Source organism: Melanostigma gelatinosum (assembly GCF_949748355.1).
Source record: "Melanostigma gelatinosum genome assembly, chromosome: 7".
NCBI classification, from domain to species: domain Eukaryota; kingdom Metazoa; phylum Chordata; class Actinopteri; order Perciformes; family Zoarcidae; genus Melanostigma; species Melanostigma gelatinosum.
The window spans coordinates 28059603-28077895 of record NC_136640.1 but is presented as its reverse complement, the minus strand read 5'-3'; the positions used below and the strand labels follow the sequence as shown (position 1 = coordinate 28077895).

General features: G+C 41.8%; 1 protein-coding gene across 2 annotated transcripts in view; it reads right to left on the bottom strand.

Moving 5' to 3' along the window:
• clip3 (CAP-GLY domain containing linker protein 3) overlaps positions 1-18293 on the bottom strand; it is a 36886-nt gene that overhangs the window by 7104 nt on the left and 11489 nt on the right. Inside the window, exons 4-11 of one of the 2 annotated variants that reach the window (XM_079272412.1) lie at positions 6580-6673; positions 5697-5858; positions 5500-5618; positions 3692-3928; positions 2116-2166; positions 1724-1859; positions 1456-1611; positions 1156-1287 (exon numbers count right to left, since the gene is read on the bottom strand). In XM_079272412.1, coding sequence (XP_079128538.1) covers positions 1156-1287; positions 1456-1611; positions 1724-1859; positions 2116-2166; positions 3692-3928; positions 5500-5618; positions 5697-5858; positions 6580-6673 — 1087 coding nt within the window. The remainder of the gene's footprint in view (positions 1-1155; positions 1288-1455; positions 1612-1723; positions 1860-2115; positions 2167-3691; positions 3929-5499; positions 5619-5696; positions 5859-6579; positions 6674-18293) is intronic. The other variant, XM_079272413.1, reaches the window with a different exon arrangement.

Below are 18293 nucleotides of genomic sequence, written 5' to 3'. Positions count from 1 at the left end.
TTGGGGGGCCGTTCGTATGTATTAAATAAGTTAACAAAACAATGTCTGTGTGGTGGCCAGTTTTCAATGATTTTTCTCCACAAAGACCCAGGACAAGAACATGGAAACAGCTGACACAATACACAATGAACAAAGTGCCATATGATGGCATGTTATCATGTTTTCTATTAGTTTCTATTGCAGCAGTGCAGCTTAGTTCACACACACATACAGTTTGCATTTATTAGGCCAAAGGAAGTGTTTTAAAAGTAACTATTTACATTCAATCAGTAAGTAAAAACATAGGAACAGTAATAACACAAACAAAAAAAAGCTAAAGATCTTCTGTAATCTCACCCAATTTGTTTGTCATTTTGCATATTTGTACGATACATGATCATATGATGAAATGAAAACAGTCTTCAAATTTCTACACACACATATACGTGTGCAGACAGACAGACAGACAGACAGACGTGTACATATATATATATATACATACGTGTACATATATATACACAGACGTGTATATATATATATATATATATATATATATATATATATATATATATATATATATATATATATATATATATATATATATATATATATATATATACACACATACGTGTATATATATATACACACACATACGTGTATATATATATACATATACATACGTATATATATATATATATATACATACGTATATATATATATATATATACACGTATGTATATATATATATATATACATACGTATATATATATATACGTATGTATATATATATATACGTATGTATATATATATATACATACACGTATGTATATATATATATACATACACGTATGTATATATATATATACATACGTGTATATATATATATACATACGTGTATATATATACATACATACGTGTATATATATATACATACATACGTGTATATATATACATACATACGTGTATATATATACATACACACACACACACACACACACACACACACACACACACACACACACACACACACACACACACACACACACACACACACACACACACACACACACACACACACACACACACTTTTTTTTGCTTCAGATCGGCCGCAGATGATTAGTAAAATATCTAGTTATGGCAGCAATAATGTCAAAAAGGTCAGCCCAGAAGACAGACCTGGGGCGAAGTCGGTCTTGCCGTAGAAGCGGACGATGCCGTGTTTCTGTCCGGCCACCAGAACCTGGTCTCCAACTTCCACGTTCATTCCTTCCGGATCCAGACTTGCTACTGACGACTTCTTCTTCTGGGCTGAGAACGCACGGCAGACAAACATACTGTATCACAGAGACTCACACCTGACTCGTCAAGACGCCGTGGATTAAATGTTGTATTCTAAAATGCTGAGTCTAGTTTGAGAAATTCTATATTTGACAGTCACAAATATTCCACACACGGACAATATGAGAGCTACATTACCTTTCTCTCTCAGCTTCTCCTTCTTCTCTTTCTCCTTCTTGGTCCTCCGGGTGAGGCGAGAGGCCAGGTCCATACGGGGTGTTCTGGGGGTGGAGGTGACTGATGAAGGTGCCTGATCCACGGCTTTGGAAATCTTTGACACCGGGGCAAAAATGCCTGCAGGGCAGAAAAAGACAGACCCAATGAAACCGTCATCCAGCTGGGAGTCGTGAAGAAGGAAACGGAGCTGTCTTTGCAGGGGTTCAGTGACCATGGTAGCAGATGTTACCTAGTTTAGGAGGGCAGACAAAGTAGCGGACGCCGCCCACACTGCCATTGTTCTTCCCCTCCGGCTCGTCGAGCTCCACGCCAACCCACTGACCGCTGGCGAACTCGGTCGTGCCACAAAACCTCAGAGTGCCGGACTGAGAGAGACACACAGAGACCTGAAGTTAGAGGTGAAAACTCTCACAGGCTGGAAACATGACTGCAGAGATCCATCAGGTTAGGCTAGGTTGCATGGAGGTAGATAGTCTGAGTGTCTGCTGCTGTATTTTATGAAAGGGAGGAGACGTGACATCAGAGCTCCAGGTGGAGTGACACGTCACAGGGAGAGAGCATGTTGTCAGAGTGGTGCAGTGAGTTCAGTTAGTCTACGTTTCTGGCCGGAGCCCAACCAACCTGTCTGAGGTTTGCAGGTGGGTTGTCATCTTTGCTCTGGTCTCTCTGGAGCTACACAGTGAGAACACACTGTTCAGAGCTCATACATTATGAGGGTGTGAAGGATAAAAGGCAGCCATCACACAAAACAACCCCGGCTGTAATCTGTCCTGCAGGATTGCGTTCACGCGACGCAAAGCACCAGAAATGTCATCTTGAGTTCATGTTTAACCATCTATTTAACTGACAGCAAGTGTTTTTAAGTTGAAATGTACACAACTGGCTCATGCTGGAGCAGTTATAACTACCTTCAAACGTGGCTCAATAACATGTTGCACAACCTAGTTTGAGCCGAGCAAGTCCTGTTAACCTTGACTCAGCACTTATAGTTCCAATGTAATGTATTCCTTGAAGGTTGGTTTCGAGATAATCAGGCCCTATGGACGCAGCTCAGTGTCTTGTTTACAGACATTTCTGAAGGATGATGCCCTCCTCACTTCACCTCCTGCCCGCCACATTCTACAGTGCATGTGTCATTTTCTATTTTCACAGGCAAATTTATACGTATAGAACCCGTGGCTGTAAATATTTGGAAATGAAACAAGGGTGTAAAAAGCAAATGCATCAGCAACATGCTCCATGTGTTCATGTGAATATGGTGGAAAACTGAGGCTCAGGTTCAAGTTCAAGTCAACCGGACCTTCTGGTTCCTGTAGCTGTAGAGCTGTGAGACCATTGGATATTATTATACAAACAACACTGCTGGTAATTGGTCATCAATCTTCCTGTCTGGCTGCGACCACGACATGTGTGACTGAAGAATCGTGAATGGACTTCTCTAGTCGTCCGACCACTCAAAGCGTTTTAACCCTACATGTCATCATTCACACACATTCATGCACTGATTGCTGCCCATCAGGTATAACTAATCATTCATAGCCATTCATTGGGAGCAATTTGGGGTTAAGTTAAGTATCTTGTCAAAGGACACATCGACATGGACTAGCGGAGCCGGGGATCGAAACCGCAGATCCTGTGATTGAAGGCTACCCTGAGCCACAGTCAGCCCTAAGGAGCACCCAGTACAGCTCTCCAATCCAGGACAAGCAGTGAAACCTCCTGTGCAGCACTAACACACACTAAGACCACTGCGTCTCTTCTTTCTGTCAATCGTTCGTTACATTCAAATAGTAAACTGAGTCTGAAGCACTTTCTGATGGCTATCGTGGGACTGCCAGATTTAAAAGATTATCACAGACATGCTTTTTACACAACATGTAGTTAATCTTTTCTATTTTTCTTTTTGGAAAGTTAATTGTTCATTGTCATAGGTCTAATGGCAGCATTCATTCTTGAGCAGCTGGTGCTTCTCCCTCCCTGTATGTGAACAAACGATCAATGAATGTTTGACTTTTGATGTTGATGTAATCTAATAACACATATGAAAAGTATCCTTTTAGCAATAAATCTAGTTTGGAGATAGTTTCCTGAACGATCGCCCTCCTAACAAACCAGCAGTTAACCAGCTGCTTTCAAATGTCTGTTTAAGACATGTTGTGGACGGACTAACATCCCTGATCCTCAGTGAGCCTCTGACCTTCATGTCGTCCAGCATCACACGCTCCCCCAGCTTCAGCCCCAGCGAGGTCAGCATCAGGTTTCCTGGGATGTTGTCGTAGTTGGCCAGCGTGGCTCTGGGAAGGTTGCAGCTCAGAGGGACGGCGTCCAGCAGCAGCTGCATCAGCTCCTTGGCCGCCATGGCGGCCTCCGCCTTGTCCAGAGTCATGTCCATCGGGTCGGGAACCACCTCCCCTGGAACCTGGCCCTTATCGTTCTGCAGAGAGGGAGGGGGGGGGGGGGGGGGGGGGGGGGTTGGAGTGTGCAAGGACAGAATCATGACCATGATATGATATGATTATCCACAAGAGGAGTTATGTCTGGGGAAAAGAGTGTAAACAGGGTTCATACACATTTGGACCAATGGAGTTCCATGACTTTTCACCAAATTTCCATGACCAAACATTTTGTGAAATCTCGGTGTAGACATGAAAAAGTGAGAAAATGTAGTATTTAAACTAAAAATGAGAATTCTAAAGCATACCTTAAATGACACAAATGAATGAGAGACAATAGTTTGATTAGAATAACAACATTTATAACAACACTCTGACAGGCATTCAGTAGGATCCAGCTAGTGCACACATTGCATTCCCTTTTAGTGCAAATTTTAACAAAACGAGTTGGCAACTAACTCTTCAAACATAAATCATCAAAAACAATTTCACATTTAAACAGGTTTATAAAACAACATTCACATAACAAGAGCTTTTTATGTGTGTTTGACTGACACACTCACACAGACTTGTCCCTTGAGAGGCTCGTAAGAGAGAATAGCTCGTGGCAACCTGAACAAGTTGTAATGAAAGAAGAAATTTGTGCTTTACTGTCCACGGGAACTTAACTGAACTGTAGTGCCAGTTTAGCGTTTCATTTCTTCAAGCTCCGCATCTATCTGCTTTTCAATCTCCGGCAGAGATGCCTTCTTCTCTTTTGCAGTTCGGCGGAAGCTGTTAGATTTGGTGATGAAGGTCAGTTGGTTTGTAGCTTCTGCTTTCTCAGCATATTCATCTGCTGATCTCTCGAGTGCGCTAATATCAGTCTCCATTCTTGCCCTCTTCTTTTTTAAGTCATCCAGCTCATCAAATTGTGCCGCGATCTGGCTATCGGGCAACATCCGGCGAAATATCAGGCTGGCATCTTCTGATGATTTAAATGAAAAGTGGGAATTGGCAACCTTCAGTGTCCACATTACCTCCGCAGTAAGGACGTCATTTTTTGTTACAGCGCCATCAGTTATCGCCGCCTGCTTGTTCGCCGAAGCGAGAGACATGCTGCTCGGCGTCGCAGTTGCCCTCGCTGTGGTTAGAAAGCCGGCGATGGGGGTCGCTGTAGCTTCGCGAGCTAATGTTGCTATCACAGTAGCTCAGGGAAGCGGTCGGCATGTCACCTGTTAAGGTGCGTTCACTGGCAGCGCGAATAATTCGCACTGAGAGTTTGAGAGCGTATGCCTGTTTATAGCGTTCTTTTAAAAGCATATGAATTATTTCAAACTCAGCGTAAATGTACGACATGAACATATGAATGTAAAAAAATTCCATGACTTTTCCAAAACTTTTGGAATTTTATTTTTTTCCATGATTTATCCAGGCCTGGAAATTACCATTTTAAAATTCCATGACTTTTCCAGGTTTTTCATGACCGTACGAACCCTGTGTAAAGTATCCAGAGTATTTCAATTCGATGGAAATCCAGCCGAACCAACAGAAGAACGTACTGAAAACAAATGATGATCATCAAGCTACAGCTTGACTCTCACCCTGCAAGAATAAAGCAAAGTGTTTTTACCCGGACAATGGGGTTGGCTCCGTGCTCGAGGAGACATTTGACTGCACCCAGACAGAGGTTGGAGGCGGCGATGTGGAGGGCTGTGCCATAGTGGAAATCACTGCAGGTGGAGTTCAACACTGCGGAGACAACAAAAGAAGAACACGTCTACATCAACCACCACTCCTGAGTTTGAGCTGCGAACAATGTGTGTGTACCTTTTGGGTTAGTGGCTTTGAGCAGGACTCGGATCAGTTCTGGGACGTCGAAGTAAGCGGCATAGTGCAGAGCGTTCATGTTGGTCCAGCGGCTCCTCAGACTCACGTCGGCGCCCAGAGCGATCAGGTGGCTGCTGAGACGGAGCGCGGCCTCCGGGTCACCTGCACACACAGTGAGGACCGAGCTAAGAGGAGCACAAAGAACCAGCAACCCCGACGCCGCCCGTCACACCACAGATCCTCCGAGATCACTGACTGAACTGATGTTGGGCTTTATCTCTGCTCATTGGAGTCATTTCACTGAACCCTAGGACGTGTGCGTCTTAATGACACTTTCTACGATACTTATACTCCTCTACATTTGATTGACAGCTTCACTTAATTGTTTAATTCAGATGTTTGCATCCAAAATATATGAAAATGTACAAGTACAGCTGAAACCATGAGTCCAACAATCAATTCGTCGATTGACAGAAAATCTATTTCGAACTATGTTGATGAAGTAATTTGTCATGAAGAAAACATTTGATGGTTCCAGATGTTATAATGTATAAATGTATTATCAATAGTTTTGATGTTTGGACCGTAGGTTGGACTAAAGAAACATTGTGAAGGTCTTACTTGGGGCTCTGGGTAATTGTGATGCCATTTCTCACTCTTTTCACTATTTTTACAAACCAAACGATCGATCGATTAATGACGAAAATCTTTTGTGCTTCGGCTAAACACATTATATTTATCAGCAGAATCAGTTCATTGTTGGTTTAATTAAAAGATACAAACAAGGCTCTTCCTTTTACTGATTACCTTCCTACAAACACAGTGTAGCTGAACCAGGTCGAGTCAGACGGACTGACTGCATCATATCAAATAAGTATCTTACCAACTCCGTGCGCTCCAGCCTTACAGCTGTAGTGAAGCAGCGTCATGTCGGTCAAACCATCGCGGTCGTTCACATGGCAACCGCGCTTCAGGATCTGAGACAGGAAAGCAGAGAGAGACGCGATGGACAATTCACAGACGCCATTTTGTTCTTGTGAGTGGAGAACTCACTGTATGTTTATATGTTAGCTACCGTGTCAGTCCTGCACCTGTCCCACCATCACCTCAATGACTCTTTAGTTCAATGTCTGTTCCTTGTACGAAAACATTAGGGACAGAAGAAAATGGGCGACTCGTTATGGGTGAATATCGCGAATATTGCGCGCTCCTCATTTCCTTATATCATAGATATAAAATAGGTGGAAGTAGCCTCCGGGTCTGAAAAGTGAAGCCAATGCAGAAGTGACTTAAAGGGACAGTTCACTCCAAAATCAAAAATACACATTTGTCTTCTTGCCTGTACTGCTATTTATAAATCTAAATTGGAATCAGCCGTAGAGATGTCTGCCTTATCAATATAATGGAACTAAAGGGCACTCTGCTTGTGCTGCTCAAATCACCAAAAATACATTTGAAACTTAACAGCGATGTCTCTTTCCAGAAATCATGAGCTATTAGTTCCTATGAATGAAACGAGCTCTGTGGATTATCCTGATTAATCAGGTCATGATTTCTGGAAAGAGACACCGTTGAGCTTTTCAAGTGTATCATTTATTTCAACCGTACAATGACTTTGTATACAAAAAATGTATTCATTCATTTTTAATTATTGTTTCATGTGGAAATCCGGCCTAAATCAAGTATGTTTTATTGTTTTACATATTTTTACTCGTTTGTTAACATATGAAACCCAGAGGAAACAGTGTATCGCTCCTTTTTAATCAGCTGAATTGACCTAAATAAAGTAAATATTGGATTTAATTTCTTTGTAAGTGCCAGTTTGTTGACACTTCCATTGTTCTTATCAGAAAGTGGGAGATATTGAAATTCCTCATATCTACAGCTGTTTTTGTCCCCTCTCTGATGCTCATAATCTTTGTGTGAATACGAAGCAGCACAGTGTTCTTGGGATTATAGGAGAAAAGCCATTAAAAAACAAAATGTTAAATTAACAGATTTTACAGGTTTTCCAACCTGAAGCTCTTCAGCTCTCTACAATATAATTTACAACCAACCACACAGATATGAGGCTTTAAAACATCTTGGTGGTTGAAGTTGTTGCACTACACATGGAGGGAAATGTCAGCGATTGTCTGAATGAGACTTCCCTGTCGTCCTGTCTGTTTCAGTCATGTCACCGTTTAAGTCCTCCGGGCTGACTCAGCTTTCTGCTGAGTCATGGTAGAGCCTCAATGACATTCCCTCTAGTCTCCCTCTCCCTCTGCACCACTTTCTCTCTGCTCTGTCTCTGTTTTGAAGTCCATGCAGCATCTCCTCGTTTGTGTGTTAAAGGGCCAGTGTGTAGGATTTATGGGGACTTATTGGCAGAAATTGAATGGATGTATAACTTTGTTTTCATGAATGTTTAATGGCCTGAAACTAAGAATCCTTCTTATAGCTTAGGGTGAGCCCTTCCTATCTACAGGGAGCTGGTCCTCCTCACAGGGACCGCCATGTATCTACTGTAGCCCAGAAAGGACAAAACAGACAATGGCTTTGGTGAGGGCCTTTCGCATTTTTACGTTGACGTGGCAGCTTGAACTTGGTGGCCTGAATGCACCTAAAGGTCACCGTAGTTCTCTCACATGCTTGGAGATGGAGGGGTGAGCAGAAGTGTATTCAGTTGGTTACCTTTTATGCCATAAACCAGTTTAGCAGTTATTCTGTAGCAGCTTTCAATTCTGTTATTATTTGTATTATTAATATTACATTTTGATCATATTTTGTGCCTGAAACCGAATAAAATCTGAAATGTTAAGTCCAGCCTTCAGGCATTGCTCTTACATCTCTAACAGCAGCTCCACACTGCTCTGTGGGATTTTATTGTTAATTAACTCTGTGTACGTGTGTGTGTGTCTGTGAGTGTGTGTGTGTGTGTGTTGAATCTGGGTCAATGTGAAAATGAGTGTGGATTTCAGGCTCCATGCCAGAACAGCTAAAAGGCAGGCGATGCAGACATGCAGTTAAACACAACTGGTTCAAGGTTCGAGCCACATCTTTAAGTTAGCCTCCGTAGCATTACTATTAGCTGCTTTAGCTTTAGCATTAGCTTCTTCCCTTTTTACCCCGAGCCAATGGGCAAGAAACCTCGGTGTCATGTATATTTGTTGGAATGCTGTTAAGCATTCCAACAAATTGAAAAACTATTGTTATCCTGTTTCTTTATTCCTCTATTTCTTCCGTCCCCCCCTGTTTTTCGTCGCAACGCTTCTTCTTCTTCATTTTTTAAGCTACAGAAACCGTTCAACTATTCAAATGTTCAGCTCTTTCACCAGAGGTCTGCTATGACTTTATATTTCTAACCTTTAAACTTTTTGAATTATTAAGCTTTTTATTTTTTCAATAGGATCTCGATGGAGAATATTTTCAAATGGCTTCAGGCACACAGGTGTTTGCGATTGAGCCAATTAGTGATGTTGATAAACACACAGACTCATAGACACACGCGCACATACACTCCTCTCTCTCTGTGTGTCTCTCTCTCATACAGTCACTTATGAGACTTATGAAACTTCTTCAACTTTCAAATCCTTCAACTTCCTCATACTTTCAGCTAAAGACACCATTTCAAATTTCAAATGTTGAGAAAACCCTGAACTATTCAGCATAACATAATTCAGCAATTTAACTTATGATTTTTCAGCCCTTTTCTGACTTTATAATGGGTGTGTATTGCGCAGCTTAGAGTGCGTGAATTCCGGGTACCCTTAAACACCTCATCTTAACTTCACTACGGAAGAAACCAGGCCTTCGACATTGTTCTCTGAGTCATTGACCGGTAAGTAGCACAGTGTGTTTCTATACTCAACTTTAAAAATGAAGCTTCCACATTTTACAATGGCATTACAAGTGGTTTCTAACTCAAACAGGGTTCAAAATAAGCAAGAAGAGTAAACATTTTCCCAGTGAACCAAAGAAAAACTTACTAATACTAGCGAAGTGCTAACGTTAGCATAGCTGCTAACGTTCGTCATACGGCATTTTGTTGTCAAACTGTTGAAGTCTAATACTTAAAAAAGACTGTACTTGCATGAACAGGCCTTGCCTGTTCTCTACTTCCCGGCTGATAAGAACAGTAGCAGAATAAAACACATCATGTATGATAAGGTACATGTGTGGATGGATATAGCTAAGTTACCTAGCGAGCTAGCTAGCAAGCCAAGGTAACGGCCGTGCAGCTGACGTGCATTATACTAGCGTAACGATGGCCTGCCTCGGTCGGCGCTAGCTGCTATTGGCCTGTCTCGAACGATTCCGTCGTCACGCGCTTTCCGGTCATTACGCTGTCATTTTCTTCGGCGATCGCCAACCAAACGTAAGTAATATTAATTCATACATCAAATAATCTACGTGCCAAATTTCATGAATATATATGGACGTTTATATGTCTAAATACTATAGGAAAGTGACTTTGATGAGAGGAAGCAGAAAGAACGCTCGGGCGACGCTCTTTACTCTGAGAAGTGTCTCTGTATTTTCTCCGTATTGCTAATATAAGTTAGCATACGAGTGTAGTTTGTAGCTAGCTTTACACTACTTTGTCTAGCCAATGAAACTATAGCATTGATGTGTGACATAATCTGTCGTCGAGGGGAGGGAGGCAGAAATGTTGTGTCTGAAAAAAACAGTTGTGGCCGCGGGAAAAACGATCAAAGAATCATAGCGCGAGTTAAAGGTAGGCTGCTGTTTGTTTGGTCTTAGCTCTGAAACATAACAGCAGACATGTAAAATAAAATGCTTTTCTTGTTTATCATAAGCCAGGCTACATCAAGGATAATAATGCACAATTATCTGATCAATTATGCAAATAATGTTGGTGTGTGTGTGTGTGTGTGTGTGTGTGTGTGTGTGTGTGTGTGTGCGTTTGAGAGTGAGCGAGACTGTACATTTATTGAAAGCCAGCAGTGGCTCTTATGATTAGAACTATTTATGTAGATAAGCCTCCAATATAACACAGTGCTGTTATACAGTATATAAGGTTAACCAAAATGTAATGTTTTTGACTTAAATGTCTCTGTTGTGGTTTATGTTCCTGCCTGAAAAGAACAGAGACAGAGAACAGCGACAGAGAGAAGGAAGAGAAGACAGGCAAAGGGAGACCGCAATAAGCAGAAGAACATTAGAAAGCAGACTCAAAGAAGCAGAAAAGACCAGAAAGCAGACTCAAAGAAGCAGAAAAGAACAGAAAGCAGACTCAAAGAAGCAGAAAAGACCAGAAAGCAGACTCAAAGAAGCAGAAAAGAACAGAAAGCCGACTCAAAGAAGCAGAAAAGAACAGAAAGCAGACTCAAAGAAGCAGAAAAGAACAGAAACAAGACAGCAATAAGCAGAAAAAGAGTAGAAAAGACAGGAAGAACCTTTAAAGTAAGAAAGGTAGGTAATGTGTGTCTGTATGAGAGTTTTTTTCCTTTACAGGAGGATCAAGAAAATAAGAGATGGATATAGAAATTGTAAATCTACAATGGTTTAAGGTAAATATATGTATGTCTATGCATGTGTTAAATATGCATGAGTCTATACATGGTAATCTGGCAATTTATAGAACTATTCAATTCATTGAGACATGTACTGTGGCTTTAAAACAAATTTTGTATTTCATTTCTTACTGTAAATGTGTATTTGCAGATGCCAAACATGCGGCAAGTCAGGAAGAGGGAGAGGAAGACGAGGAAGTGGACCCAGGAGGCCATGACACAGGCCCTACTGGAGGTGAAAGCAGGCAGGCTTTCTCTACGGCAGGCAGCCCAGCAGTTTGGCGTCCCTAAGTCCAGCCTGAGTGACCGAGTCAGTGGAAGGGTGTCCTCTGACTGTGTCTATGGTCAGAGGACACTCCTCACCCCTGAAGATGAGGATTCCCTGGTGGAATACTGTTTGTATTCTGCCAGTCACGGGTTTCCACTGACGAAGCCTCAGGTCCTGGCCCACGCTCTGGCCATCTATAACCTCCGCCACCGGGACGCACAAAGAACCGTGCTTGGCCAGACGTGGTGGATAAACTTCCGGGAGCGGCAACACCATCGCCTTACTGCCCGGACCCCAGACATCATTGACCGTGGGAGGGCATCCTGCGCCAAGAGGGGGCCAATTGAGGAGTATTTCGGGCTCCTCACCACCACCCTGGAGGAGCACGGGTTGAGGGAGAAACCTCGTCAGATATACAACTGTGACGAGACGGGGTTTCAGCTGGACTCTACAAGAAGGAAGGTCATCGTGCCCCGGGGGACTAAACATGCTTACAGGCAAGCCCAGGGAACCAGAGACCACATCACCGTCCTGGCCTGCCTCAACGCGGCTGGGGAGGATGTCCCCCCATTCATCATCTACAAGGGGGGATATCCTGGGGGCCCCTATAACAAGGAAGGGGTTCCCGATGCCCTCTACGGGATGTCGCCAGCAGGGTACATTGACAGTGAGCTGTTTAGGAAGTGGTTTGTCGGGCATTTCCTGAAGTTCGCCGTGCAGGAGCGCCCGCTGCTGCTCATCATGGACGGACATCAATCCCACCTGGATCCAGAGCTGGTCCGGGCGGCACAGAGGGAGGGGGTCATTCTCTTGTGCCTGCCACCACATACGTCTCACATCCTTCAACCTCTGGATATGAGTTTCTTCGGACCCTTGAAGGCAGATTTCTCTGGTGTTACAGGAGATCTGTCGACAGTGAGCCACTCCTTCTTGGTTTCTAAGAAGGAGTTTTCAAGGGTCCTAAGAGACTCCTACCAGAGGGTGAAGGATCGGAGACTGGTGGTGGCTGGGTTCAGGAGGTGTGGCCTCTACCCTCTGGACCCAATGGCTATCGACTGGTCACGGGTCATGCCGTCCGGGCCGCGGCGTGGGGCCTCCTCACCACCTCCGCCAACCTCATCGGCATCTTCCTGGGCTGCGCCTGATGTTGCCCTCCCCTCCCAGCATCCCCTTTCTCCAGCCCCTATCCCCAATCCCCAGAACCAACCCCCACCTGCCCCTCCTCCCAATCCCTACATGACCCATCCCCTGGTAACATCAGGCCGGATAACAGCAGACCTGGCCCACCTCCTGGCCGGAATAAACTACAACCGCAACACCGACAAGGTCAGGAGGAACATCACAAGGCCAGGATACTGACAGCTCAGGAGATGTCTGACGTCATCGTGGAGGCAGAGGACCGTGCTGCAAGACGGGAGGCCCAAGCTCTGGCCAGAAGAGACAGAGAGCACCAGCGGGCCGGAGACACCGGCCCGGCAGCCACTTCCTCTACCCTGTCTGGCGGCTCTCGCCCCAGCCGCAGAAGACCAGTGTCCCTCGGGGCTACTACAGCCACCAGCTCCGGACTTTCCATCGCCGGTCCCTCATCACGCTCTGCCCCCTCTTGTGCCTCCCACGGTCCCCGGCTGCCTGCCAGCAGCACATCACCACCACTGAGCCTGCCTGCTGAGGAACACCGCCACCTTCCCCCGTCTCCTGGTCAGCGCATCCCTATTTTGCATTTGAATTCACGTATAAATCAGAATTTATTAACTATTGTTACGCATAAACATTATTATAAGTATGTATTTTAGAGTTGTAATAATAAAATATGATTATTATTTCAGAGCCTTCAACATCGGCTGCGGGACGTGGCCTCTATGGGTCCCAAACTCCTTCCTCTCCCTTCCACTGTAAATCCTTTAAATAATCTAAAAAAACCCCACAATATTATAACACTATGGTGACATTAGCCATGATGAAGAGTAAACAAAGCATGGTTATGCTTTTTCTGTTATTTATACAGCCTCCCAAACTGCAGAGACCCGACCTTCATCCAGCTCCTCGTCTGCTGGACCTACGACATCCACCGGTACTTCATGTTAACTTGCATTGTATGCCAACCCATGAAAATCTGATCATTGTCTTTAATTCAAGGTAATTTTTTATTTATTTTAATAGGTCACACTCCTGAAGAGATGGAGCAGACAGTTTGGGAGTGTGGCCGGTGCCAGGAACCTGACCCTCCAGAGATCTCGGAGGGATTGGTGTCGTGGGTCCAGTGTGACAGCTGCCACACATGGTATCACACCATGTGTGTGGGCTGGGACGAGGAGCTGGATGATGAAGACGATTATTTCAAATGCCATGTGTGTCCTGATTTTTAATTTAATTTTTGATTGGTTTGTTTTTCAATAAATGTTTGCACAGAACTTTTCAATCATTTGCACAAGTTATTTGTCTTTCACTTTAACAATGTAGCTTTTTAATCATGAATACTCATGTTTTTAGTTGTAATATAACTCTTACTATGCACTGTGTGTTATGATAATAATTGTTATATACAATATGTGTACATAATTGTTAAATTCCAGACATCAGCTGGTGGTATATATAATTAAGGAGCTTTTATTGCATCTTTTGGAGTTGTTGAAGCGTGATATCTTATTGTGAAGGACAGAACTACGGTCCCGGATGTGTTGACAGCATTGATGGTCATTTTTGCGACCCTGGAACAAGCGAATATCCCCGAAAAACCAGCAGCAGCCAGTGTTTACAACGAGGATAGAAGTCTGTACGGATTAGGCCAAGAGCAGTGCACGGCTAATTCACCCGTGTTAGCATCGTTTTAACGACTCTGGTAAAGGCAAAGCTAACTGTAATAATTACAACAATATTTCGTTTGAAAGGTACGAAGTTTAACTTCAGTTTAACACCATTAAATCAACTGAAAACATTACACGATCATTTTTATCAACATTGTACGTGAATTGTATTGAAACATTAGCTAAAAACTGTCCGGTTTGGGGTACAATTCCGTTATATTGATCCCGGTAAGGGGGAAATTTGTCTCTGCATTTGACCCATCCCTGTATATAGGGAGCAGTGGGCTGACTATGACAGGCGCCCGGGGTGCTGTTAGGGGTTCAGTGTATTGCTCAGGGACACTTCGACACATGACACGTCCCAGCCAAGGATCCAACTGTCGAGTTATAAAGTAAAGTCCCACAGGACACTGTAAAGGGCGTGACTTCATCTCTCTATTAAACTGACAATAAACCACTAAGCTAATTAACAGGTTATTTCTAATATAAAACTTTTTCATCAAACTATCCTGACAACAATATGTTTGCTGTGGTAACATTACAGTCAGAGTGTTTTATAACTGTTTGTTAGTTTTACCAGCAGCTAAAGCTGTTCAATTATTATTCTGGCCACTTCATGTGTCAATGTGTAAATCTGTAACAGAAAGTGACCAATATACATGATTATACACAAGCTTTGTGATCTTGAATTAGACCTTAATGTACAAATACACTTTGTTCATATAATGCTGATAGTATCGTTCTGTAGTAATCCACTAATATAATGCAGGCCCTATAGGAACATGACTTTATATATTCAGTATACAGAGACATTAGATAATCCATTATTAGTCCACAGTGAGCCCTCACATAGAGCTGAGATGGAGCTGGCATTAGTTGTGGGTGTTCTGTAGTTCTGCTAGTTTTAACCCTTTATTGCTCATACACACAGAAGATAATAATGTGTTTCCTCTCTTAGGCAAAGAGAACATTGATCAACATCTGTGCTTTGGCTGGTAAGTACGGACATGCTGTAACTGAAATTGACAATAGACCACATAACTTGATGTGTTTAACTGTTAAGTATCTTAAACTAGGGCTGCAACTAACGATTATTTTAATAATCGATTAATTGGGTGATTCTTTTTTCGATTAATCGGATAAAAAAACAAAAGCATTAATTTCCAACCCTTTATTCAAAAACAGAACTGATCTTCAGAAAGTGCACAAACAGGTTGCTTCTTGAACATCCCTGAGCTGTTAAAGTAATAATTAAAAAACAAAAAAAACAAATGGACTCACACAAAAAACATACATGTGAACAAAAATATGTATATTTTTGTTTAAAGGGACCTGAGCTGTCGGAACAATAAATCATTTATAAAAAATAAAGAAAAATACAAATCAGAAAACTTAACAGGATTTGTTTGAACGTCAGAACTTGTTCTCTACACTACACGCACAAACTGAATCATCACCGTCGTGCTCCCGTGCCATATCATGTCGCTTTTGCATATCTTGCAATGAACACACTTTTTCAATTTATTAAGTGTGAAATGCTCCCACACCTTGGCCGACTTAGGTCGTACTGATTCCTCTGCCTCCGCCATGTTTCAGAACAACGTTACGGGTCCGATGGTCTTTCCTCTGTTGTAAATTGTTTGATCGCATGTTTACTTTTATTGTGAAGAGCATGAAAACGGAAGTGATTTGACTGTGAAGAGACAGGAAGTAGCATGATGCATGCAATGTGCTATGATACGACAACAATGATAACGATAAGTGAAAACCTAACGTATATGTCGGGTGCAAGAACGTGGTCTGTTCACTGTAACAGTTGTTAAACTGCAGTTTTCAGGAAGTAAAGTGTTCCGTTCAAAACCAGACGTGTCTTGGTCGTCATTAGAAGCTCCACTTCACACAACAACTGCTGTGCTCCGCTCTTTTTTCCCCTTTTGTTTTTGTCAAACATCTCCGCGACTTATTGAGTGGCGTAATAATCGCGCGACACAACGAATCGATTATGAAATTTGATAATCGATAATGAAAACTATTTTAAAAATCGATTTTATCGATTTTATCGATTCGTTGTTGCAGCCCTATCTTAGACCTTTTCCTTTTGTTTAGATTGACACCAGATTAATTTATTTTGTGTGATTTAGTCTCTCTAAAGCAACTTAAATATATATATATTGAAGACTAACATAAGTTCCTGGGAAATTCTAGAGCTTGAATGAGACTTTGATAATTAACAAGGAAATAAAATGAGCTGTAATGATGGTTTTCTGAAATTAAACTAAACATTTCACCCTCCCGCTCCTCCTTCTATCCCCCTCCTTTCTGTCTCTGATTTCAGACCATCACTGTGACTCCTTGCATCTCTGAAGTGTAAGTTCACACACATGAATTATGATTTTGCTGTTACTAAACTAATATTACATTGGTTTACATTAAGAATGACTTCCCATCCTAATGTAGTCTCGACAGGAATTACATCCATCCATTATGTACTCAACACTAAATGACCCACCCTGAATAACAGTTTGATCTGGATTGAAATGAGCTGTGACACACTGGTTTTCTGAGAGGAAAGTAAAGATCATTTCTTTCTCTCTCTCCACTTCTTCTGGCCTCCTCCTTCCTGTCTTTAACTGTAGATCAGAGTTGGTGTCTCCGTGGTAACTTGACACTAAGTTACATGTGAATCAACACTTCTACTTAAAACACTTAATACTGCAGGTTTTAAACACACTGTAGTGAAGTTGTAGTTAGTGAAAATGTGAGACTTCTAAACAGCTATACCATCATTTCATACCATCATATACATATCATTTCATGATATTTCACATAAATCTGTGCACTGTTACCTGTTATACTGTCATGATGTGTTTACATTATGATCATGTGAGCAGACACTTCACTGAACTTTTAGCTTAGGGTAGAAGTTACTTAGTTTGTTATTCAGACTGCTGTCTAATGTGTGTCTTTATTGTGTCTTACAGGTGTCCTGCTGTCTCCCCTCTCCTCTATCATATTGGCTCTCTGTCTTTCCTATACCTTCAATCAACTCTGTCTCAGCATTGGTTCCTCTAGCTTTCCTGTCAATCTACCACTCTGTCTTTGATATTGGAATTCATTCTTTGTATCCCCCTTCTATCCCACTCTAGCTGTTACCGAACTTTCCAAACCTACCGAACCTTCTGAAAAACTTCTGAACAAATTACTGGAAACTGATTTCTGAAATCCTATATTCTGAAGTAAATTACATGGTTATCACAACCTGTCTGTTGAACGAAAACCTGAGAGTCTCTCATCTCGCCCACTCTCTGTCTCTCCACTGATCCTCTGATCCACTCACTTGCTTTGGGTTACTGGTACCTGATCTATCTTTTAAGAAATCTGAGAGATTCTCCTCTCTCACGCTCACCTCTTTCAATCTTCTATCTACATCATATACATCTATAGAATACTATTACTGTTTGTACAAACAGTACAAAACATTTGAAATATACTAAGAGATTTTTTCAACAAAATTGAACATATAATTGAAAAAGACATGCACATAATTTTGTTGTGATTGAAAAAGTTACACTTCCATCACAAACATTTGGTAAAATAAATTATAATTTAGAATTAAATCTGGTCAATTTCCAAATATATAATTTCATGTAAAAGTTCATGATTAAGTTAACATAATTAAAGGAAACTGCATTCTGGTTAATATACATAAAAAACAACTAACGGTAGTGAAAATCCACATTAGAGAATAAGTCTAGTTGTTCCTGATCTTTGTTGCTGTGGAGTTCTGTTGGTTTGTACCCAGAGGTTTGTTTTGGTAACAGATATTTCACATTGTTGTTTACTTGACAAGTCTACATACGAGTAAAAGTAATACCACTACATACATTGTATTCATTATTATTTAATTTATTTAGATTATTTTCCATATCAATTATAAATATAATTGTTTGAATCATTCAGTGTTTTGTTGTTGTTTAACCTGTTCCGACTGAAATAAAATCCAGACTAT